This window comes from Varanus komodoensis, unplaced genomic scaffold, assembly GCF_004798865.1.
Source record: "Varanus komodoensis strain SLA01 unplaced genomic scaffold, ASM479886v1 scaffold23, whole genome shotgun sequence".
NCBI lineage: Eukaryota > Metazoa > Chordata > Lepidosauria > Squamata > Varanidae > Varanus > Varanus komodoensis.
This window is the reverse complement of record NW_025335627.1, coordinates 6207878-6232029: the sequence shown is the minus strand read 5'-3', so window position 1 is coordinate 6232029 and position 24152 is coordinate 6207878. Positions and strand designations below refer to the sequence as shown.

Genomic DNA, 24152 nt, shown 5'->3' with positions numbered 1-24152 from the left:
AGGTTCTTTCTCATGACTGAGATATATTTAGGTTGTCAAAAGGCATAAAAGTTAATCTTATCCTGTACAACATGCTAAGCTACGATTGTCCTTGTGCGACTCTTTGATTTAGCACTTGAATCTATTATATAATATTTTTGTCAGTCATATGACTATTCTAATAAAAATTTTCAATCATTGCAGGCATTTAACTTCCTGGGAAATTTTGTTCAGCAAAGCCCCTCTGCTCCAAGTACCAGGAAGACATTGTGTCTTTTCAAAAAGAACTCTCTTCAATATTACCGCACCCTTTGGAAACAAAAGGAAAGAATATTCAGAAAGGAGGATTATAGGGTTTGTATGTTTTTAAAAGTCTGTTTACAGTTGTGTGAAAATGCATGACTCTGGCTTGCATGGCAAAACTTTAATCAGTAGCTCAATTTCTGTTGATTTTGTCCAGCCCTGGGTATAATTAAAACTGACCTAGTCTGCTTGTTGTGAATTGTATGAACTTTGTTCTGAACCTAAACTCTTTAGGGACTCCTCAAGTTCCACAGAGTTCAGTGGAATTTGCTTTTTAGGGTAGATCAACATATTATGAAGCAAATATGTGCTTTGCAATTCCTTGTTTACCCCATAACTCTAATAAGAGGTGGACAAAGATAGAGAAGAATAAGTGAGCAGGTTATATTGTGCTTCCACTGAGGCAATGTTGTCTAATTTAGAAAGGGATATATTGTATAGTGTAGTTCATAAACAGGATGAATGATATGCTTAGATGCAAAGATACAATACAGTATCATTCCAATAGCACTCATGAAGATTTTCCTTAGCTACTTTGGAGGGCAAGGAGATTTAATAAAGAATGAAGTATTTGGAGTGACGCTTTAAATTATTCTTGAAGGACAAAGTATGTTGTGCTTCTATGTAATTGTTTAGCAGTTGTAACAAGCTAATCTTTGACTTCTATTCTTGTTTCCTTTTATGGAAGTGGTATATTTTGCTAGTTGTATGTAATAGGTAGAAAAATTTGTGTGGGCTTGGGTATAGATGTGTGTGCCATAGGTCAACCAACTTCCCTCATCTTTCACAGCCTGTTCTACATACTTCTTTAGAATCTCTTCATCCAAAAGAATTATCACCCATTAGAAGAAAATAGTCCCACCACCACCCAAAAAGAGATTATTTGCAAGTTTAGGTGTTAATGTATGGATGTAATATGTTGCTCTGAAAGGATTTATGAGAATCTTGAGAGACTGTAAGGGGCATGGGAGAGCAGGACAAACAAGAGTGAGTAGGGTCCAGAGAAGGATATGTTGAGTTTTGTTCACATAGTAGAACTTTCCTGACACTCCTTAGCCTCCAAAAATCTGCTCTTAAGGATTGGAAAGTTATTTGAAATAATATAGAATGGGATATGGGTTGCTAAAAGAAGTAATTGACAGAATTCAGGATGCAACTTGTACATATGAAAATACCTTTCTATTTGTGCAAAGTACCTTTAGGATCCAACCTACAGAATGAAAACATCAGGTCTCCCTGCCTAGAGGCATAATAAACTCTTACTAGAAACAGGTAAACTTACTGATTGCATTGAAAAGATTCCCATATGTAACTAAGTTACCATAATTAATTTGTTAAAGCACATGTTTTTGCATTAATGATTGACAGAGATGTAGTAATATTGATATACATTTCAGAAGAAAGTGCCATGATTACAACATGCTTGAGGTGTAAAAACAAAATGCTCAAAATTTGGGTGAGAGTGATACACTGGAAAATTCTGAAATCCTTTCTGAATTTGTAGAGCTTCCACTAGCAGTACTTTTAAAAAGTTCTAGTGGTTTAAAACTTCAAGCATGGGGATATAAGGAAATGCTGCACAACTTAGCCACTTGGACAGCTCTTGTAATATTAATATCTGTTTTCTTGTTGACCAGATATTCTATGCAAGAAATGTATGATGTGGTAGCTGTTGTAAGTGAATACAAGGACTTTGTTCCATGGTGCAAAAAGTCAGATGTGTTATCCAAACGTTCGGGATACTGCAAAGCACGCTTAGAAGTAGGATTTCCTCCTGTGTTGGAGAGATACACTTCAGTTGTTACACTAGTAAGACCTCATTTGGTAAAGGTAATACTTTTATTTTTATTTTATGTTAACATTTATAGCTTTTCCATCATCTAAACTAGTATGTTTTTAGAATATGGAATGCAGGAAATCACTATGAGAGGTACAGTTTTGTTTCAGGTTTTATGGTAGTCCTTTCCAGACAACTGCCCTAGAGATGTACTGGACTACAACTCCTATAAATGTATCTGTCAACAATGGGTTGGAGAAGGCTGTTTTACAGTCTCTTTCTCACACACTGAATGATAAATAATTTATGATTAAGAGTATGCATGTCACTATTTCTCTCCATTATAGAATGTGTTTCTATGGATTCTTAAAAAACATTTTTAAATTACATCTTAGCTATTGGTTTTGGAACAATGCATGAAAGTGTTATATGCAGGACATGTAGCAACTCCATTCCAATGTCATAAAATATTCAGAATGTAAACTTTTATGTGTTTCCTTTCAATTAAGAGGCCATTCATAGTAGGAAAACCTTTTAGATCATATTTCAGGTGGCACATGCACAATCTAGGGATAGCTAGAATATATAGATACCTAAGTTGCAGTGAAAACCATGGAATACCTAACATTTCTCTGTTTCCCTATGCTAAGCCACGATCTAATGCCTATCCACAAATTAAACAAATGGAGGAAGACGTTGGACGGAGAGAACTAACTCTAAAGCTGTTCTGCATCCTTGAAGTTAACTGTTCTTGGGGCTCCTCTTTTCCATATTATTCTAGGAAACAAACCTTAAGCCATCCTTCTTTGGATTGTCAACTCTTCTGTACTTTTGAGACTCTGTGGCTCATTTCTTGCTTGTGTATCAATAGCACTATCAGTAGAAAACATCCTTACACCATGTCAAACTCCTTGTCCTTTTAAATTAATATTGTCTACTTAGGAGTGTAAGGCAGAGATCTTCCACATCACCTGCTGCCTTATTCTTTTAACCAGGAGTGTTAGGGATTGAATAAGAGACCTTCTACTAGCTAGTTGTGGTCTCTTCCCATACTTCTTAGATATCCCAGTTCCTCTGGCTCACCCCTTAGATATCCCAGCTCCTCTGGCTCACCCCAGTGAGCTGACTCCACACTGCAACCTTGATAACTTCTTTTCAGGTACTATTACAAATGGAAATAGATTCCTTGTAGAAGAATTATCAAAGCAGTACCAATAGGAGACCTTTTTTCAAGGAAAAATATGGTTGTTAGGGATAACAAGAAGAAAATATTGAAAGGGATTTAGAATGTTTTCTTTTATTTATTTTTTGACAATGGCCCAACTTGTTTTTAATTGTACAGCACTTTCTTAGGGGTTTTTAGTCTTAATTGTTTACTGAGAAATCAGATTTTCTTCCTGTACTTAATTTTTGTCATTGGAAATATTTGCCAAAGGAAAACACTCTTGTGAAAGAGCTATAAAGCTACAGAAATTGGGTCATTTGTAAAAATATATACATTTTTCTGGAGCTTGCTCTGGATATTTTCCTCTTGGTGGTGGGTGTGCATTGGTGCAGCATCCCTTTTGTACTGTTCCAGGCTGCAGAAGAGTCGAAAGCCTAAGTTACAGATGGGTCTTGTTCCCTATACTTTCATTGCTATCGGTGTTCTTCTAAGACTTGGTGGCTGTAAAGCTGGGGTTTACAGGAACTAATGTCACACTATATTTTAAAACAAATCATAGAACACAATCCTATAGCTAGGATTTCAGAGAGTGAGCTTCAGAATGTCTTTGGAACTGGTTCAGGGGAGCAAGGAAGGGAGGAGCAAAGCATCACAGTCTTCCAAAGAATCCTGAAATTAGTTGTCTATATGTTTTGGAGGGAGATGGATGTGTAAAGGGTGAGGAGGACCTTCCAATGGGTGCCCGCAGATAAGGGGGTTACTGGCAACTCCACTGGCTGAGAGGGGATCTCTCTGTGTGGGAGGCATACTCAAGTGACTTTACTAGCACTAGAATTTGTAATTGACCCGTTCTCCAGCTTGTGTAGTGGTAGTAATAGTGGAGTGGTTGCCAAAAACCATAAGCTGCTTTGTTGAACTTTGAAAGAAATACAATAGTCACAATGTTATCATTACTATCTTACCTGCTTTTTTATGTCACTTTAAAAAATTTGGATTCATATACTTTTAAAAAATGTGTGTGTGAAAGGCATGCATATAATGAATTTTAGTGCCCTTAAAGGCTATTACCTCTGAGGTTCTTTTTAAAGCAAAAAACAGTTTTAATTGTATGTGGGTGTACGCTTCATAATTGGTTCAACATTGGGAAAGGAGTACAGCAAGGCTGTATGTTGTCGCCCTGCCTATTTTACTTATATGCAGAGCACATCATGCAAAAGGCCAGGCTAGATGAATCACAAATTGGAATTAAGATTGCTGGGAGAAATATCAACAACCTCAGATATGCAGATGATACCACTCTAATGGCAGAAAGTGAAGAGGAACTAAAGAGCCTCTTGATGCGGGTGAAAGAGGAGAGCACAAAAGTTGGCTTGAAACTCAACATCAAGATGCCAACATTATGGCATCCTATCACTTCCTCGCAAATAGATGGGGAAGAAACGGAGGCAGTGACAGATTTTATTTTCCTGGGCTCCAAGATCACTGCAGATGGGGACTGCAGTCAAGAAATTAAAAGATCCTTGCTCCTGGGGAGGAAAGCTATGGCAAACCTAGACAGCATACTAAAAAGCAGAGACATTATGTTGTCAGCAACAGTGCGCATAGTCAAGGCCATGGTTTTTCCATTTGCAATGTATGGCTGTGAAAGTTGGACTACAAGGAAGGCTGAGTGCTGAAGAATTGAGGCCTCTGAATTGTGGTGCTGGAGAAGACTCCTGTGAGTCCCTTGGATTGCAAGGAGATCAAACCAGTCAGTCCTGGAGGAGATCAACCCTGACTGCTCTTTAGAAGGCCAGATACTGAGGATGAAACTCAAATACTTTGGCCGCCTAATGAGAAGGAAGGACTCCATGGAGAAGAGCCTAATGCTGGGAGCAATTGATGGCAAAATAAGAAGGGGACGGCAGAGGATGAGGTGGCTAGATGGAGTCACTGAAGCAGTCGGTGTGAACTTAGGTGGACTCCGGGGGATGGTGGAGGACAGGAAGGCCTGGAGGAGTGTTGTCCGTGGGGTCGCTATGGGTCAGGCGCAACTTCGCAACTAGCAAGCAAGTACTCTTCATATGTAAAGAGACATGGGTATTTTGTATTCATCAATATTAATATGTATCCAAGTACAAAAGAATGAGAATTGGTAGTGGAGCCATCTCCCATGGACTTAAATTGTATAGTATAATAGGACAGCTTTACAATAAGTTTCCAAATTATGAGTTCACAAATACAGTGGTATCTTGGCTCACAAACTGAATCTGTTCCAGGACTCTGGTTGTGACCCACATTTCCCCATAAGGTTCAGTGTAAATAAGGTTAATCCATTCTGTAACCATTTTTTAAATCAGAAAAATGTGAAGCGAAGTGATAACAACAAAGATCGCGGCCATCTCCTCCCCCACCCCAAGCACAAGCATGGCCAACTCCACCTCCTCCCCCAGCTTGACTGAGATCGCGCCCGTCATCTTAGCGTGCTGGGGGACGGGGGGTGGGGGGAAGAGACGGGTGTGATCGCGGGCGCACTGGGGGAGGAGAGATGGGCGTAAACGGTGTGCTGGGGGTGGGGAGATGGCCTCGATCACAGTTCCGTTCTTGCAGGGAAGGCGTCCGTTATCAGAGGCGGGCTGCTGCAGGAAAGACAGGAGCAGCAAAGCAGAGCCACGGGGGAGGTGGCTGAGATTCTTCCTGTCTTTCCTGCAGCAGCCCGCCTCTGATCAGGGACGCCTTCCCTGCATGAAAGCAACTGTGATCCGTGATCAGAGGAGCGCGGCTGCACTAAAGACGGGTGCAGCAAAGCAGAGCCGCAGGGGAGGTGGCTGAGATTCCGCTTGTCATTCATGCAGCCGTGCACGTCTGATCACGGACGCCTTCCCTGCACGAAAGCAACTGTGATCGTGGCCATCTCCCCACTGGGGGTGGTGGGGGAGATGGCTGCAATCTTGGTCGCCACCCAAAGGGGTGTTTGTGACCCACGTAAAAAATTTTCAGAATTTTTTGTTCGTGATCCGATTTGTTCGTTAGCCAAGGCGTTCATGAACCAAGGTATCACTGTACATATACATTAAGGTGCTTTGTAATGGAAAGAAATGAAAGAAATTAATTTACAAAAGCTTGTAGGCTGTTTCTGGGCTATGAAGAACATAATAGTATAAATATATACATTGAACAAAACTATATATTGAATATTATTGATCTATATTTTGAGATATCTTCTGATGTTTTTTAAAAATGAAACACTAATGTGATGAAATAACTAATATTAACTTCTGAAATTTTATTCTAGTATTGCAATTATAATTGCAGCTGTACAAGTTTTGACTGTCTGTATACAGAAATGTCAAAAGTGAGAAATGTCCAAAAGACAATGACTAGGATTGGGGATTTTGAATTTATATAGCTGTATTCTTTAAAAAATACTGTTAACCTTTCTCTTAGGCATCATGTACAGATGGGAAACTGTTTAATCATCTGGAAACAATATGGCGTTTCAGTCCAGGAATCCCTGGCTATCCAAGAACATGCACCTTGGATTTTTCAGTAAGTTTGAGAATAGGGCTTTCAAACTGCTCTAAACCTTAGCCAGATTATGGGGGATGATATGAGATGAGATTGAGGGAACTGGGTCTTTTCAGCCTGGAGGAGACTCAGAGGGGTTCTTAGAGCAGCATATAGGTATGTGGTGTGTGGTAGGGGGTTGTAATCTGTTCTCCCTAGGTGGAAAAAAGGATACAGTCCAATGGGGCAAAGTTCATGGAGCTGCATTTCAGGTTGGATGTCAGAAAGGATGGACTTCCATGGGAGCTGGTGGAGGCCCTATCACTGAGGGTGTTCAAGGAAAGATGACAACCACATGTTGGGCATTACCTGGATGATGCTGGCTGAAGGCAGGGGTCAGACTAGATGGCCTGGGAGAGCCCTTCTGAGTCACTATGTTTCTAGATCATCTTCCAATCTGATCTGAAAGTTTCCATGTAGAATGTTCTACATGTTTCCTCAGAAGTAGGTCCCATTAAATTGAATGGGACTTAGTCTTGAGCGATAGTGCATAGGTCTACAAGACTTAGTTTCAAGAATGTGACATGACTGCTTGAGATACATAATCCAGGAATGTCTTTGAAAGTGTGGAAGCAATATTGGCTATGTAACTGATCATTCTAGAGAAGTGAACAAAATAGCACATGAATGCATGTCAGAGCACTGAAAAAGTGCTTGTCTCGATGAGAAAAAACAAAACAAAAACAAGCAGCCATTGTATATATTTGTCACATAGGGAAATGGCATTGTTTGATTCCCCAGCCTGAACATTATTCTGTGAATGAGAGCTGTAAGTTTTCTGTGAGTTTAGAGGCAGCTTTGAGTATCTCACAATGAAACCAAAGGTTTTCTTCAAATCTCCAGTGTTGCTGTCTTTGAATATGCCAACATTGTCAAAACTGACCAAGTGGTTGCATGCTTTTGATAAGATTTTCCTATAAACTTGTAGAATACAATATTTTTAAAACAATAATTTCTGGCTTGATGCTAAGTTAAATTCATAGTTAAATGAACAGAACTCCACTCACATGATGGCTTTACTGGTTTCTTCCCCTCCCATTGTGCTTCTCCAAATGCTACTCCCTGAGCTTTAACAGAATTTCTGGAATGGCATAATAGGTAAATTGGAGGGTGTTCTTGCAGAACTGCTTTTCTGCATGGGTAAGGCATCCCTGAATCTAAGCCTCTAAAATTATCAATGAGGCAGAACACTTCTAAACTGTATGTCCTGTTCAGAGAACTATGCCAGTAACTGTTCTTAGTTTCATAACCTGTTGAACAGGGGTACAAGCTCTCTTGTGAGGTGCATTGTTTTACTTGAAAAGTATTAAATTTCCTTTTATCTACCATGAGTTAGAAGATGCCATGCAAGTTCTAACTAGCAAAAATGTAAGCTCCTGTATAAAATGGAAAGCTCATTGTTGTCAAGGGCTTTCCATTTTTCTAGGATTATGAAAACCTTGAAGTTATGTACTTTTTCACCAAGTTGTAATACTCAGTAATGTGGGCAGAAAGGCCTAGAAGGCCCCAATATTCACATAACTGAACATATTTGCAAGGTTTAGCTACATCCTATTTCAAGTATACTAAAAGCGACTGCCTCTTTAAATTACTTATTGTGACAGTGACTGAGTACTTGTTTTCCTTAACAGATTTCTTTTGAGTTTCGTTCCCTTCTACATTCTCAGCTTGCAACACTGTTCTTTGATGAAGTTGTTAAGCAAATGGTAGCTGCGTTTGAAAGAAGAGCATGCAAGTTGTATGGTCCAAAAACCAGCATACCTCAAGAATTAATGTTTCATGAAGTACATCACACATAAGAGGGGAAAACTATGAAATTACTTGGACACCCATGTTCACATGAAATGCTTCTCATGTGAGCTTCCCATTACTTGGAGGGATTTTTTTGCCAATTATGTATACTACTGTACAAATATGCATGTAAGATACAGATGTACATAACAGACACTTCAATCAAGTGCAATTGTAAGGTGCTGAATATCTGAGTGGCAGCTATAACCAACATCAGACTTGCCTTCTGCATCTTGTCATCTTGTAAGACAGCACTGTATCAGTCCTACTGCCTTGTTTTTGCAGTGTTTAATATTTACTATTTGAATCAAGTTTAAGTTATTCTTTTAATGCATATTTAAGTTATTTTTTGCTATTCAGGACAAGCTTTAAACTAGCAATAGTATTTTGAGTTTTTCTTCATTGTATAAAATATGGTGGCAGATAGTTATATGCAGCTTTTTAGCAGGTAATCAATAAATCCTAGATCAAGGGCTAGGTTTAACCAGTATGTAATTATGTTGCTGCACTATGCTGTTCCAAGATCCCTAGAGATGGCTAAATCCACAGAACTCAAGCTATAAAAAAGGGAAGATAATCCAATTAGTGACAAGATTTAGTGCTAGCTCAGTGTGTTTAGCAACATTATAGCAGAATGCTTGAATTGATCAGCTTTGTAAGAAATTGCTTTATCTGTAATCACCGATGTGTCTGTAACAACTTTTTATAATCTTGTCACAAGAATAGATGTCATTTCTATAGCAGAATTTCTTCCCATGTCAGCACCTTGGGCAGATCTTGAGTGTAAGAGAAATTGCTCCCCTATCTACTGCTGGGAAAGTTTAGTCACTGGAAAAATTTAATTGGATTCCACTCATCTTGTGGGTTCTGCCTTTAAGAAGGTAAAATCTTGTATAATCCAAACATGAAGAAGGCAGGGCAGTCTTTGAAGTGTTCTGTCATGTTCTCCAGAATTCTTTGGGATCTGCTCCTTTTTAGTCACAGGGAAAGTTCATATATAGAATGGATTATTACCAAAAGTCAACTAGTCCCCCATTCTACGAAAAGCAGAAATTCGTACATCTCTCTATAAACCAGAACATATTTGGGGCCAAAACTGTCCCAACATTTGTATGAAAGTTTTGGGGGTGCTTTTATACCCCACACTAAAAGCTAACTACAGCTCATTTTAATTCTTTTGAAAGTCAGGATTCTGAGCTAAAAACTCTGGCAAACAGAATTAAAACCCACTAAGGGTTTTCTATAATGGCTTGAGTTTGTAGGTTAAACTAGCATTAACCAGCACAAATCTCAATAGGGCAAGCAGTGCTATGCAGGTTTTATTATTGTGCATAGCTTGAGGAACGCTTGCCTTTCATATGCATTATCAGCCTTGTACGAGGCACTTGTGCATGATCAAAAATGATCCCTTTTACAACTAGTGCTAGGTTTCATATACACAGGGTGAAGGTTACGGGAGCTGCTTAGCTTGAACATGCAATGTTTCCTAGGAAACCAACATATACCTCTTACAAAGCAGGGCTATGTATTGTGAACACATCAATATATTTCATACCTTTCAGCAATCTTTTATTACATAAAGTTGTCACATAATTGTATATTTGTCTACTTTGTACACAATTTTTATTTAGTCTTGCGCACAATGGCTTCAGCGTTTCCTAGAGATAGCACGCACCAATAAAAATTTGATTCAACAGAACTGCAAGTGCTTCAACTGCTTTAAGTTTAGAGCACAGCACTGGTACATGGATCTTGCACCCAGCATCAGGAATGTACAAATGTCTTTATTCAAAGTATAAAATAAATTATTTGTAGGCATGGACAATGACTGTAAACAATTATACATATGTCAACTGAAATCCAGTAACTAATGTTACAGTGATTCTTTGAACAGGCCCTTCTGCAGTCACTGTCCATCCTTGTCTTGTACCGACCTGAAGTTTACGTAAACTGTCAAGTCACTCTTTGTGGTTCATGATGCACATCCATGTAGCCCAAGATTAGAACATGCCACCTCCCATGCCACCACCCATTCCTGCCATAGCAGGTTCCTTTTCTTCTTTAGGTATTTCAGTTACTACTGCTTCAGCTGTAGATAAAAGGGAAGCAACACCAGCTGCATCCATTAAGGCTGTTCTTACAACCTAAAAAAAAAAAAAGATACACATTTGAATACTGTACTAGTTTTATCCATTCAGTGTAAAGAGAGAATTGTGACAAAATTAAGTATTTACCTTTGTTGGATCAATAATTCCCTTCTCTACCATATTTACAAAGTCACCAAGCATAGCATCATAGCCAACATCAGGTGGGCTCTGCATGATTTTCTCAACTATCAGTGATCCTTCAACACCTGCATTCTTAGCAATAGTCATCGCTGGAATTTTCAATGTTCTCTTGACGATTTCTATACCTAAAAACATAAACAAGTTTTATTTCAACAAACTTTTATATAATTTAATAACTCCTAAGCAGCATAGAAAGGATGTGATTACTCTCAGCCTTGGCAAGGGAGCCATGCCAGCAGTTACAGTTCTGCATTCTTTCCCCAAGCTTGCGTATTTTTCAAAACTTGAACCTTCAAATACAAGACTCTTAGCTTGGACCCTAAGGTAAGTTAACAAATTCACAAAGAAAAACTGGAGCCTCTTTCCCCCTACAGCCCCTAAAACGGGGGGCTCTTAAACCCCTCAAGTGGTTATGAGGCCCCTTTGCGAACAAAAGGTCAAACCCAGAATTCAAGCCTCTAAGGTTGAATTTTACAGACACAAACAAGTGCTTACCTGTTTTTTGATCTTCATTAACTGGTTTCAAAGCATCTAGTGCTGGAATACACCGCAGTAATGCACAGCCGCCACCGAGAACTATGCCTTCCTCTACAGCAGCACGAGTGGCATTGAGGGCATCAGTGACTCTATCTTTTTTTTCATTCACCTCAACATCACTCGTTCCTCCAACCTGAGAGAAATTTACATTTGGAGAGTTGTGTCAAGTTTTTATAGAAACTCAAGTTTGCAAATAAAGATCACCTGCCTTCATCAAGCTAGCATGTCGAGTCACCTTTTCTAAGCTGGAGAGGCATGGGCCTGTTGCTAGATGGGTGACCACATGTGGAAGCAGACCGGGGAATGGCCATTAGCCCCCTTCCAACTCTCTTCCTCTTGCCTTTTAAGACAAAACTGACTAACCTCTAGACTTTCAAGTCACTCCCTATCTGCCTGCTTCAGAGTAGTGCTCATTTAAGTTTATAAGGTTATGACTGCTAATTGGGCTAAGTTGCTCAGTCATTATGTTATGAACTGTACCTCAAATTCTAATTGCTGCTGTAAGTCAGTTTTTATTGTCTTGTTTATTCTTTAAAGAGGGCCTCGTCCTTCTCTGCAATGGTTCTAGAATTTCACCAAGTGTTGTCTCCATATTTTTTCAAGCCTGTTTTAGTGTTAAGAACTAGGCCCAACATTCAAATCTATGAGATAGGCCTTCCCTATCTCTGCAATTCCTGACTCTTTTCTTCCATGCCCAACTTTTCCTTCCCTTCGTCTGGAAGAGGGGAAAGCCTTAGGAAAGAATGTATTATTTTCAAACCATTCCTTCCTAGACCTCTGCTTCTCCTGTTTCATAATTTCTAGGTCCTTGGGCCCACCCGAATTCTCCAGGGTCATAGCCTTTGCCTCATCTGTCTGTAATATGAAGGTAGCTCACTCAGCTGCTCCCATACACCAGGATAAGATGCCTTAGATGAGACATCTATAAACACTTTCCTGAATTTATGTCACTGTAAGCCACTGACTTCCTCACTGTAACAAACTGCAATTTAAGAAAAATAAGCGCTTGGAGTAACATACTCTTAAGCAGGAGGCTAAACTCAGTAGCTAGGCTATTTTGTCACTATGCTGTCTTATCCACTGATCAAGTCAATTCTGCCATGCATGATCCTCCTTAGATCCCTGTTCTGACACAATAACTGAAGCACTGTAAATAACAGCACTAATTACAAATATCTTACTCAGTGGACTGAATTTGGACAGCTACAACAGGCATGTCAGTTTTTTCTAAAATTATTCTTTGGCCAACAGTAACCTGCATGTCATTTACAGACTGCTATCCAAGGCCCAAGTTTCACACAGTGCAATGGAGAGACTGCTCTTCAGGTAACCATGCCCTACAGTACACTCTGATGCACAGAACTAGTTGTACTGGTTCGTGGTTCCCAAGCAGTATCACTTTTATCAATTAAGAAACTGTACCTCTACACTTATCAAATGCCTCAAGTAAGCAATTCTTGCTTCAACTAGTCATAACGGGACAGAGCAACACAACAGTGGAACCAGCTGCCTACAGAGGTCATGGAACTTCCAAGTGCTTAATGATTACAACCAGCTGTTTATGAATTCTTACACTGTACTCATTATTCTCACACTACTCTAGCTTTATGTACCATGTTTTAAAAAGCATTGAGAGTATTATCTTTGCTTTTATTTCAGAACACATTGTCCTCAAGAGTTTCAGAAAGTACTTTCTCCCATGATTGTACTGATTACATTTCAGCCTTAACCATAATAAATATTTTTTCATAGTGAATGTTGCATAAAGGAATGGCAAACATGATTTAAAATACACAAAGTTGGTTTTGAAGTAATGCAAGTTGCCCCAAAATTGGGCAGGTAAAGGTGCATAACTTAATCTTAAATCCACAGGCCTTGAGCAGGCAACTTGTGGTACTGCAGATGATGCTGAAAGGCAAAACCTATCAACCCTAGCCAGCATAACCAAGGGTAGAAATGATGGTTCTAACAGCCTCTGGAGGTACATCCGTTACCACAGACAAAGAAATCATACTAGTCACCTTCAGTACTGCTACTCCATCAGAAAGTTTAGCCAGGCGTTCATTCAGCTTCTCTTTCTCATATTCACTTGTTGTGACTTCCAGTTGTTCAACTATTTCCTGAATGCGTTTTTCAATTTGAGCTTTATCACCCTTTCCTTTAAGTAGCAAGCAATCATCTTTTGTCACAATGACTTCTCCAACTTTACCAAAGTCATGAGGCTGAATATCTTCTAGATTTATGGTCAAACCTTCTTCCCCAAACACCTGAAGCAGATAATATTGAATGTTTAAAGTCCAAAGTTTATTATTAATTAACAGCAATTTTATCTATTTTAAAGTCAATCACTGTTGGAAATGCTTTTCATTGGTTTCAAGCAGGCGGAATCACCAAGACCATTTAGAGTCATACTGTAAGTTTTCACCCAGGTGTTCCATATGCCTGTTTGCACAGAATAACATTACTCTGGATCATTTCCCTGGCCTTTGCACACTTACAGCATTATACTTTCAAGCAGTCCAAGTCACTTCAATGAGCTGTGCTGCTTGTTGCAGCACATCTTATGCAGTTTTGCAAAGTTTCAGTTAAGACAAGAGACTTCTTTGTAGCCTATCCAGTCAAAGTATGCAGGTAACACCACATACATGGGCTGTAGACTCATGCTGGCTGCGAGGGACTTCCAAGCAGAAACAGGAAGAGGCTCTGACAACAGCAAAGAAAACAGTGAACTAGATCACTGTCTTTCAACTGGCGCATCAAGACACACAAGTTTAACTACAGTGGCCTTTAGCCTCAGGGGAAGTGCCAGGTATGGAAAAGATCCAGAGCTCTGGACCAGAGGACTTTTAAAAACCATAAATCTGCCTGTGTTAACGTACCTATGCTCTAAAACCTGTGTGTTTAAAGAACCTATTTCCTAAGGGCACCCCCATCTGTAGAAAGAGAGATAAGTAACAGATTTCAGAGAAAACCCTTAAGGCAGAAAGATCGGGGAGGGGGCATATGTGGATACAGCGCCAGCTAATCCAGGGAGATTACATCCAACAGAAATCACCAGCATTTCAGCAAATGCCCCTGGTCAGCAGCCTAGTGGGGTAGATGGCCTCAAGCATTCAGGGATCCAAGTGAAAAAAAATGGGGCTCCATCTCTAGCGGGTTGCCCCCTAAAACCACAGTATGGCCTAGATTCAAAAGCCCTCTGTTCAGTTTTCCAGGAAGAGCCATGAGTCTGTCCCCCCAGCAGCTGAATGGGTTTGAAAAAGCTGACTGCTGAGCTGGGCAATAGTCTGATCTAGTAACATTTCATGTCCTAGAGCAGGGGTCAGCAACCTGTGGCTCTTGAACCCCTCTGCTGTGGCTCCGTCACTCAGAACATGCACCAGCACAGCTGCTGATCTGCTCGAAGCTCCACTCAGAAACCCAGCATCGCTACATTCCTCTGCTAAACAAGCTTCCTGCAGGCTCTCATGTTACACGGAAATGCTGCTGAAAAGATTCTCTTTGTCCCAATGTAATCTCCTTCATCTCAATTTTAAAAGCTGCGCTTGGGACATGTTGCAGTTCACAGCACTTGACTGTTTATCTGCTAAACAGCCACTAAACACATCTATATCTGTGACTCCCCCCACCCTTGTAGGCCAACCATGGATAAATCAAAGAAAAGAAAAGTTTCTGAAGAAAACCAAACATTTAATGATAAGTGGGTAGATTCATTTGCTTTTGAACTTATGGGGTTTGCTGTTTAATGCATGCAGCCCTTTAGCAATGACTTTGACTGCAGGAAGCTGTTCTCCTATTCAAAATATATGAAAGGAGTCCTACTAGTTTATAATGTAAGATTAAAAATAACAGTTTTCAGTGACTGAACAAGAGCTGCAGCTAAATCATAATGAAGATATACATAGCATTAATGTAAAAAACGATATATGCAGTGTTATCTTCATTTTAGATGTCAAAAGGGCTTTGCAGCTCCCGTGTTTTCTTTTGTGTGGGAAACAGGTCCAAATGGCTCTTTGAGTGTTAAAGGTTGCCGACCCCTGTCCTAGAGCAATCTATGAATCAAATATATCCAGTCACACACAGCCAAGAAACTTTGCATTGTATATCATTTACTTACAGCACCACCAGTAGCAATTGCCATATCTTTAAGCTGGTTTTTTCTATTGTCGCCAAAACCTGGTGCTTTTACTGCAACTACCTGTAGGCCAACTTTCAGTCTGAGAAAAAGACAATGGGCATTGGATTATGCAGTGTGCATTTTTAATCTGAAATGCTAAGAACAAGATTCTGATCAAGTATGATTCTTGCTATAGATGCCAATATTGAAATGCAACCTATTTACAATTTAACAAAAGAGCCATGTTTACTCACTGTATAAAGGGAAACCCTTTTTTACTATATCATTTTTCCATCACCTTTTACAATTATACAGCTGTACTAAGAAGCAAGGGGCACTGGTTTCCAGTCACAATCTAAAATTTGTTTTCAAATTAAAATGCAGTAATGTAGTTGAATAAGCTACAGCTTACATTGATTAGTATGTTTAGCACCAGTCCTTACTCTAATGCACTAATCCTGCACATTTTCTTGACTGTAAGCCCGACTGAAATAAAAACTGTCATATAGATTTGTTTAGGACTGCAGCATTAATGCCCAAATTGACTGTACATTCACTGGCTATTTAGGTGCATTAGAGTAATTACTGTGAATTCACACCACTGGTAAATATAAAGCTGAGATTAGAGCAGGAGAGGGGAACCTTTGGCCCAAGGGACCTTATATGGTCCTCAGGAGTACCCAAGGTACTTCACCCTGCAAGAAGTTTCTCAGCTTTCATGCTGCTCTTCCCTCATTCTAAAAGCTTAAACGACTCTCCTAGTGGCAGTAAGAGCTTTAAGTTACAACATTACTTAAATGTAATGTTTTAAAGGACATTTAAAATCCTAAACATAGTTGCATGGAAGTGAAACTTAAATTAGTGGGGCTTGTTTCCCAAGTAATATAATGCTGTGCCCAGTCTCTTGTCCTGGAAACCACCTGGGAAGAGGACTACACGTAAGGAAAGAAACAGACTAGTTTCTAGTCTACCTGTTTAATACAAGGGTACTGAGGGCCTCTCCATCGACATCTTCAGCAATAATAACTAAAGGCTTGCGGTGATTATTGGCAATCTCGAGAGCTGGTACTATGGACTGAACACTGGAAATCTTCTTTTCACTGATTAACACGTAAGCATCTTGGAACTCACATTTCTGTCCTACAGACAAAAGTGAAATTATTGAACTGTATTACAAAGTATTCTCTCAAAAGTCAGAGACCAATGGGAAACTCTCAAATTCTAATCAAAGCAGGGTTCTGCTATACCCATCTTTTCTGTTACATGCATGAACAAGCTTCAAAATGCGACAATATGCTGTTAAAGAAGACTTTTCACTGTGCAGATGCATGACTATTATTTGCACTTGCTGAATATAGTATACTCAGTGCATGCAAGAGTGTGACTATTTAAAGATTCACAGTGACCCTACAGCTGCCTCTCTTGCCTTTGCTAGAAGGAAGTATTTGTCTTTCCGCCTCGAATTCTGATGAACTCAGGCTATTGTATTGAGCCTACTCTTACAAAAAGTCAAAACTAAATTGTGTATGATACTTTGAGCCAGTAACCATAAATTTTGTGAGGCAGCCTCATCAGTAAAAGCATTCAAAGGGCAAGTAAGTCTTTCATATTTGCAGAAACTGAATGATACTGTTAAATTCTGAGCAGTTAAGACCAAATTCATATTCCTAATTCATGCAAGTGGTGTATAGAATGTATCCATCTACCTGCATATACAAACATGAGATATTGCAAAAGAAAGCAAAGCCTATGTCCCTGATCTAATCCTGTAAATGCTAAGTGGCTCTTGTGTTTGTGGAGACCTCCATGTTGAGTTTTTGAAAGAAAACAAAATTCTGCCAATTTAGTCTTATGCAAGTCCATTACAATGGCTAAGATTCATACGGTGAGTTACCAGAATTAAACACCTGGTTGAATGGATGTCAGCTTACCTTTGGCTGTATTAATGAAGTAGGGAGATATGTAGCCTCGATCAAACTTCATACCTTCAATAATTTCTAGCTCATCATTCAAAGTTTTCCCATCCTGTGTTTTTAAAAAGAGTTTTAGCTACAGTTTTTATTATACAGCATTTATATCCCTCTTTTTTCCTATAATGAAACTCAATGTGTACACATAATTCTCCTTTTCCTCTCAATCTTATCCTCACAACAACCCTGTGAGGTAGGTTGGGCTGACAATCTGTGATTGGCCCAAAGTCACCCAGTGAGCTCTATGATTGACTGATTGGCATCCCCTTAAGGCTTTCAAAGAGCCTCCATCCCCCAAACCATTTTAGGTTTTTTTTTTTTAAAGATCTATAATATAGCATTCCTCCTATGACAGTGAACTTTTCCTGTGCCAAATATTCTACACTGCCACCCTCTATGAGGCATGGCCCTTTCTCCAATAAGCAGCTCTGTTTTGGTACATGGGAAGTCATACCCCATCCAGGTTATCTACTCTCAAATGCTAATGAATGTTCATTTTATGTTTTTACTGCATGTTAGTAATCCAGATTAAAAATCCACATTTATGCTATAGCTTGTTCTCAAGCAATTCACAGAACTTGAAAAGAATCACTCATTCTTTCTTGCTACCTTAACGGTGATAACACCCTTTCGTCCAACTTTTTTCATGGCATCAGAGATGATGTTACCAATTTCCTTATCTCCATTTGCTGATATTGTAGCAACCTGGAAAGAAAAATGAACAAACCAGATAAGTCTGTCATCTTCCATATGAAAGTGAGCAAATGGCTGTATCTTTTTATATATTTTAGAGAAAGGCACAATATCTAAAACACAGTCACAAACATCACACTAAAATTCAAAGGACAATGTCTAAACTAACTTTTGACCAGTACAATCCTTCTAAGATAGTTAAACAATCCCTTCTATTAGTCCTATTATGTGATGCAGTACCTCTTCACATTGTGAGAAACAAGGTGTAGAAGAAAAGATGTTGTTTCAGGAGGATCTGGAGTTACCTGAGCAATCTCTTCTGGAGTGGTGACTGGCTTGGATAATTTCTTCAATTCATTTATTACTGCATCGACAGCTAACATCACCCCTGGAGGAGCACAAAGGTCAACCATGTAAGTAATCAATCCTTTTAGCTAACCACAAACAAGCTTTGAGAGCTGAGTTTCAAGAGCTATATAAAAGGGGTCACAAGTTGCCATACAATACATATTCTTGCAGATTAGTGGTCTAACAAGCCACACAAGGGAAATGGGAAAGAGGGATAGCTTCAACACACAATGCTGCTCCTTTTTCCTGCTGGGTAAACACAGCACTGCTAATTGCAGCTGTTGAATTTGCCCTATGCTAGGACACTATTTCTTCAACTGGGAAAGCACAGCGGAAATTCCATGTCCACCATAACAGTACTGCTTTTCACTAGTCAGGGAAACCCAAGTGTAGTTCTGTGGTGGCCATACTCGGGGCTCCATCTCTACCGTAAGACCAGGAGACAGAGACAGAAATGCAGCTGTGGCAGCACCATGTCACATTTCCACAAAACAGCACAAGGCAGCCTATGAGGGCAAGGAAGATGCAATTTGCCACTTAAAACTGTTTGTCTGGAAGGGAGCACTACTCATCCCAGGGAAACAGAGTCATGGCAAACTACACAGCCATACTAAAGATTGTGGGCAGGATCTGTTCATGTCAACTCACTAAAAACAGGTACTGCTGGTGGAAGAGATCCCCCTGCAGAATTGGTGCATGCTCCGAAAGATTTTGGAGGTGAATGGGAACGGAGGCTGGAGGGGAAGGGAAGCTCTTGCATACATGTGAAAGTCCCCCTATGTTAACGCTAGTTGTAGCTCTTAGAGAGAGAGTCAATAGCCACAACTAATGTAGCACTGACAGGAAAGCCCCTGTGAGCAAATTACATAATCTATCTTGACAAATATGACCAGCAATCAGACCTTCAGTGTGAAGTTTCAAACGCACCTGGGCTACCACTCCTGCTTTGAGGCACATGAAAGCAATTCAGAAAGCAAAAGAATGCTGTCGTCAGCACCAATAGATAAAAAAATCAAGTTTAACAGATCACAAAATTGTGCCCATTGGATTGCACTGAACTGGGAGTGGGCCCTTGTGGCTTACAACTCCTATCAGCTCAAGCCAGCATACCGAGGGATGACATGAGTTGCAAGCTAAAATTTCTGCAGCGCTGCAAGTTGTCCCGCCATGTGTGTCAAAGTAATTAGGACATATCCCATTCCTTTTCAATGAACAAAAGTAACACTGTGTCACACAGCTCACCCATTTGAAGATAACCAGAAAATTCAATTCAGAGCCAAATGAAATACTACTAAATATCACTCTACATTTCTTTAAATGCAATTCTGAATTCTGCAACTGGGACTGGCAGCAGTGAACCGACAGTATCAATGCCATTACCTCTCCTGATTTCCACTGGATTTGCTCCTTTACTGATCTTTTCAAATCCTTCCTTGGCAATTGAACGTGCCAGTACTGTTGCAGTTGTAGTACCATCTCCTGCCTCTTCATTGGTGTTGTTGGCAACATCTTGGACTAGCTTGGCACCAATATTTTTGTATTTGTCCTTCAAGTCAATTGACTTGGCTACTGTCACACCATCTTTTGTCACCTTAGGGCTTCCCCAACTCTGCTCGATTATTACTGTTCTTCCCTGTAATGCAACACAGAAAGCATTTATGTACAGCTGAAATTCCATTCCAAATGTCTGCAATTATTTTCACCAATGTTGATACTCAGCCAACACCTTATTAAGGTACAAGAACTATTATCAGGCCTCCAAATATACCCTGAACCTTATTTTACAACTACAACTCAGAACTTAAGGATCCACATATAAGCTAAGTCATATTTTACTAGGCATCTTCAAGGCCAATAGCAGCATTTGATACAACATAGCAACATTGGCGAGCAAGAGCTGGAATTCCAAAAACTGAGTGCTTATGGTCCATGGAACTGCTAGAATGCTAAATGTAAGCAGGAACTGTGTAATCAACACAGGAACAATGGAAAAGGGAGTCTACAAGTTTTGGTTGTTTTTGATAGCTAGCCAAATATTGTGGTAACCATTAACACTAGTGGAGCTGGCTTTTTTGGGTGATATCAAATCATGTGTGGATGTCTTCCTGAGGCCCAGTTTGGAGTGATCTCTCAAATTTTGTACTTAACCCAAAGAAACTCAGAGCAGAGGTTTCTTGAATCTCTCTTGGCTGTGAGGTCAAGGAGAGTCCCACTTTTGCCAGGTTCCAGAGAAGGCTGTGGGCTCTGCTTCGTTTTACTAGCGCTTTCACTAGGGACACTGACATTTGTTGACCTCTGCACAAGGTGCCCACTCCTGTATCCCTTTGCCATGGCGGCCCTGCTGCTTGTCTTGCACCTGGGGAGAGGCAGCTGCTCATCTCTGTGTTGGTTCTCCCTCTACAGCACCCTGGGAGGCCAATTACAGGCACAGGCTCTTTTCCAGACCAGGGAGACTAGCACAATTCCTCCTTAAAACCAACCTGCTCCCAAAAGGCTACACACACCCCCACTGCAAAGGGTCAGCTGCCTTTAAGGCATACGGCAAAGAGAATGTCACATGCTCTGCCTCATATGGCAGTACTAGCATGGCCCATTCACCTTTGCTGCATATGCAGGTTGGCTTCACTTTCCTAGCAGCCCTGAAACCAAGTAAGCCTTCAGACCAGGAAAAACAAAGTCAGGAGACTAACAAAACTGAAGACACATTTCCTACATATATTATTACACTGCATTTATATCCTGCCTTTTTCTCCCCTTGCAAGGAACCCGAGGCAACTCAAGAGTCCTCCCTCTCTCCATTTATTCTCAACAACAATAATCCTGTGAGCTGGGTGAGAATGAGAGTGAGTGACTGGCCCAAAGTCACCCAGTGGGCCTCATGGCTGAACAGGGAGTAGAACCTGGATCTCCCAGGCCCTCAGTCCAACACTCTTACCACTCCACTGGCTCCCAATTCATGTATTTGCCTGACAATAAACCTAACTCATCACGGGGAAGAATGTTGAGTGGAAGTAAATTTACAGCTATGCTCTAGCTGTAGGGCATTAAATACTTTTCAGCTAGCATTAAACACTTTTAAGCCCATGTTCCAGCAGGTCTCAAAAGCTGTCAAATTAAGTTGGATCAATTATCTAAGAAGCATTTTGGCTGTTGCTCATCCCTTCAAGTTAGGATGTTTCAGAAGCACGCTTTCCCCACAGAAATATAAGGTTAGATAGTTTTCATACCTTTGGTCCCATGGTGACGGCTACAGCATCAGCAAGAAGGTCCACCCCCTGTAGCATAAGAGCTCTAGCATCAGCTCCAAATTTTACATCTTTTGCATAGGCTCTTGTAAGGTGTGGAGCTAGTGCTCTGGACACAGGCCTGATCTGACGTAGCACTGTTGGTAAACGCAGCATTTCTATAAAGAAGTGAAAACTGTTAAACATGACACAACTCAGTACCAATGCCGCCAGCAATAGAACTATTCTCCGAAGCCTGTCGACCATGCACTAGAGCAGAGATGAGCAGAAAGTAGCTTTCCAGGGGTTCTAGACTTCAACTATCAGCATTTCTGACCTTGGCCATGCTAGCAGGGGATTCCAAAGAGCAATAATTCAAGGATACTGGTTAGAGTATGCAACTCAGGAGTGTAGCAAGTCCTCAAGCAAGCTCTCTGTGCCTAATATGCGGGCTTCAGTATATCCCACAAAATGACTGAAGCCATCTAAATATGAGCCTCACCTTTTACATACAGCAAAAAATGACAGGAAAGAACAGATGGCTACAAGAGCAGCAATAATGGGGTTTCCAAGCTAAATCCTGTGTCCTTATGAATGCCAGCAAACAGAAGCATGGCCAAAGTGACATCTGTAAGAATGGAGCTTGTGGACAAGGCACTTTATTGTGGGGGTTAAGGAACTGTCCCACAACTTTGTCCTCATTTCATGAAATGATCCCCTAAATGGGCTGACAACCCAGACTTACACGCTTTGTTCAGGTGCCTGCTTCATTGAATTCTGACCAGAACTGTACCAGGGGTGCAAAAGGCACATTATATTGTACTCAGCAATATTAAAAGCATTATTTGAGAATTTTAAATTATAAACAAATACATATGCACTAGGAAGCAAAGACAGTCTTTAAAATGGTGCAAACATCATTACCTTCTCAATTTCTAGTTGCATTTGTTGAGCAAGCTGCTCTTCAAACAAGCTTAAGATAGTGTATGAAGGGGCACTATTGAAGTAAGTATTGCAGTATTAAGACAGGCAAGTTACTGAGACATGCCAGCTCTATGAAAAGGGGGCAAAATAATGTTGGGGGAGGGAGAAGCAGCAACCAGAATGTTCAAAAGGGGAGGTGAGAGAGTGAAAGGAGAAAGTCCAAGGAATTGGCCAAGCATATCCTTTGGCCCTCGCACGTGTTTCATCCACCATCGGGTCGGAGAACAAGGTCACGAAAGAGCCGCGTCTCCCCCTGCCGCCCATACAGCAGCGCTGCAAGGAAGCCTCCTTGCTGCCCACCAATCCCACCACCCTCCCCATGGATGTGGGGCAGGGTAGCGATGAGAATACATCTTCAGCACGGACAAAAGGAAATCTGGACCAAGAACCAGCAACAACAGATCTCCGCTGGTAACTTGCGTAACGAAATAAGGACACAGAAAAAAGCACGTGTGGGGCTCAAGACCGGCCTAACGCTGTTCGACTGCATAAAGCAGTCTACCCCCAATCTAGCACGTTCCGGATGGGCTGGATTACAAGTCCCAACATCACCTAGTCTGGGAGTTAGTGGGACTCTAGCCCAACATATCTGGAAGGCGCCAGATTTCGAGGGGCGGGGGCAGACTGACTTAAAGCAAATGGCTGAAAAAACCCGAATCTTGGAATATTTTTCTACCCTCCTAACAAACTTACTATGGTACTAGGCTTTTTCTTAGCCCAAGCAGTGCCTTCTGCACACGTACTAAGCTAAACCGCGAAAGCTCGTGGATTCGGAAAGGTGCATCGGCATTGCACTGCTCTGTATCGCAGCCGCGCACGCCTTCTCAGAAGCAAATCCCACCGAAGGGCGAGGGGTTCCGTGCAACTGATAGCATAGCCTTTTTTTAAAAAAAATCAGCAGCACACAAAGATAGCATTGCTACACATGCAAAATTAGCGGGCTCATCGCAGAATCACCTCCCACAGGCTAGAGGCCACTATGCCGGATCTGCCGAAAAACTGGCATCCCCCTTAAAATTCAGGGTACACATTCGCCCCTATCCACCCCTAAGTTGTACAAAGTTCCCTGATCCCGAATTCTTTGATCCGTTTAGCCCAAGGCTGTCTCCTTCCTCCATTCGGAGTAAGCCTCCCCTGGCACAAGGAGAAAAGAGAAGAAATGGGAAAGAATCTGAACCCGAGGATCTTTTTCATTCTCTTCCTCCAGCCGGTTCTTTCCTTCACTTACTTGCGGCGTGCACGTGAGTCGAGAGAGCAGGGAGAGCACACGGCGACTCAGCGCTCAGTCCGTGCGGGACGACCAAGGTGGCGCCTTGGATTGCACGCACAGCCTGCAGGCAGCGCGGCCCCCTCGCGTCCTGCACCGCTCCGCCCCCCACGTGACGGGCGGGCCCGGGAACCGGCGTAGCTGCAGAATGCTCGGGCCCGCC

At 41.0% G+C, this 24152-nt stretch overlaps 2 protein-coding genes across 4 annotated transcripts in view; one reads left to right on the top strand and one right to left on the bottom strand.

The window, feature by feature from the left end:
* COQ10B (coenzyme Q10B) overlaps nucleotides 1-10260 on the top strand; it is a 31431-nt gene extending 21171 nt beyond the window's left edge. For all 3 annotated transcript variants that reach the window (XM_044431835.1, XM_044431836.1, XM_044431834.1), the window contains 4 exons: nucleotides 184-333; nucleotides 1920-2112; nucleotides 6651-6752; nucleotides 8402-10260. In XM_044431835.1, coding sequence (XP_044287770.1) covers nucleotides 184-333; nucleotides 1920-2112; nucleotides 6651-6752; nucleotides 8402-8569 — 613 coding nt within the window. In that variant the 3' untranslated portion in view covers nucleotides 8570-10260. The remainder of the gene's footprint in view (nucleotides 1-183; nucleotides 334-1919; nucleotides 2113-6650; nucleotides 6753-8401) is intronic.
* HSPD1 (heat shock protein family D (Hsp60) member 1) lies at nucleotides 10114-24102 on the bottom strand. Its single transcript, XM_044431833.1, has 12 exons — nucleotides 23951-24102; nucleotides 21742-21917; nucleotides 19895-20147; nucleotides 18472-18554; nucleotides 18083-18178; nucleotides 17435-17528; nucleotides 16475-16643; nucleotides 15504-15603; nucleotides 13408-13653; nucleotides 11345-11519; nucleotides 10796-10974; nucleotides 10114-10705 (listed from the first exon to the last, which is right to left on the bottom strand). The coding sequence occupies exons 2-12, from the start codon at nucleotides 21913-21915 to the stop codon at nucleotides 10562-10564; spliced, it is 1713 nt and encodes a 570-aa protein (XP_044287768.1). The 5' UTR covers nucleotides 21916-21917; nucleotides 23951-24102; the 3' UTR covers nucleotides 10114-10561.
* Nucleotides 24103-24152: the final 50 nt, after the last annotated feature.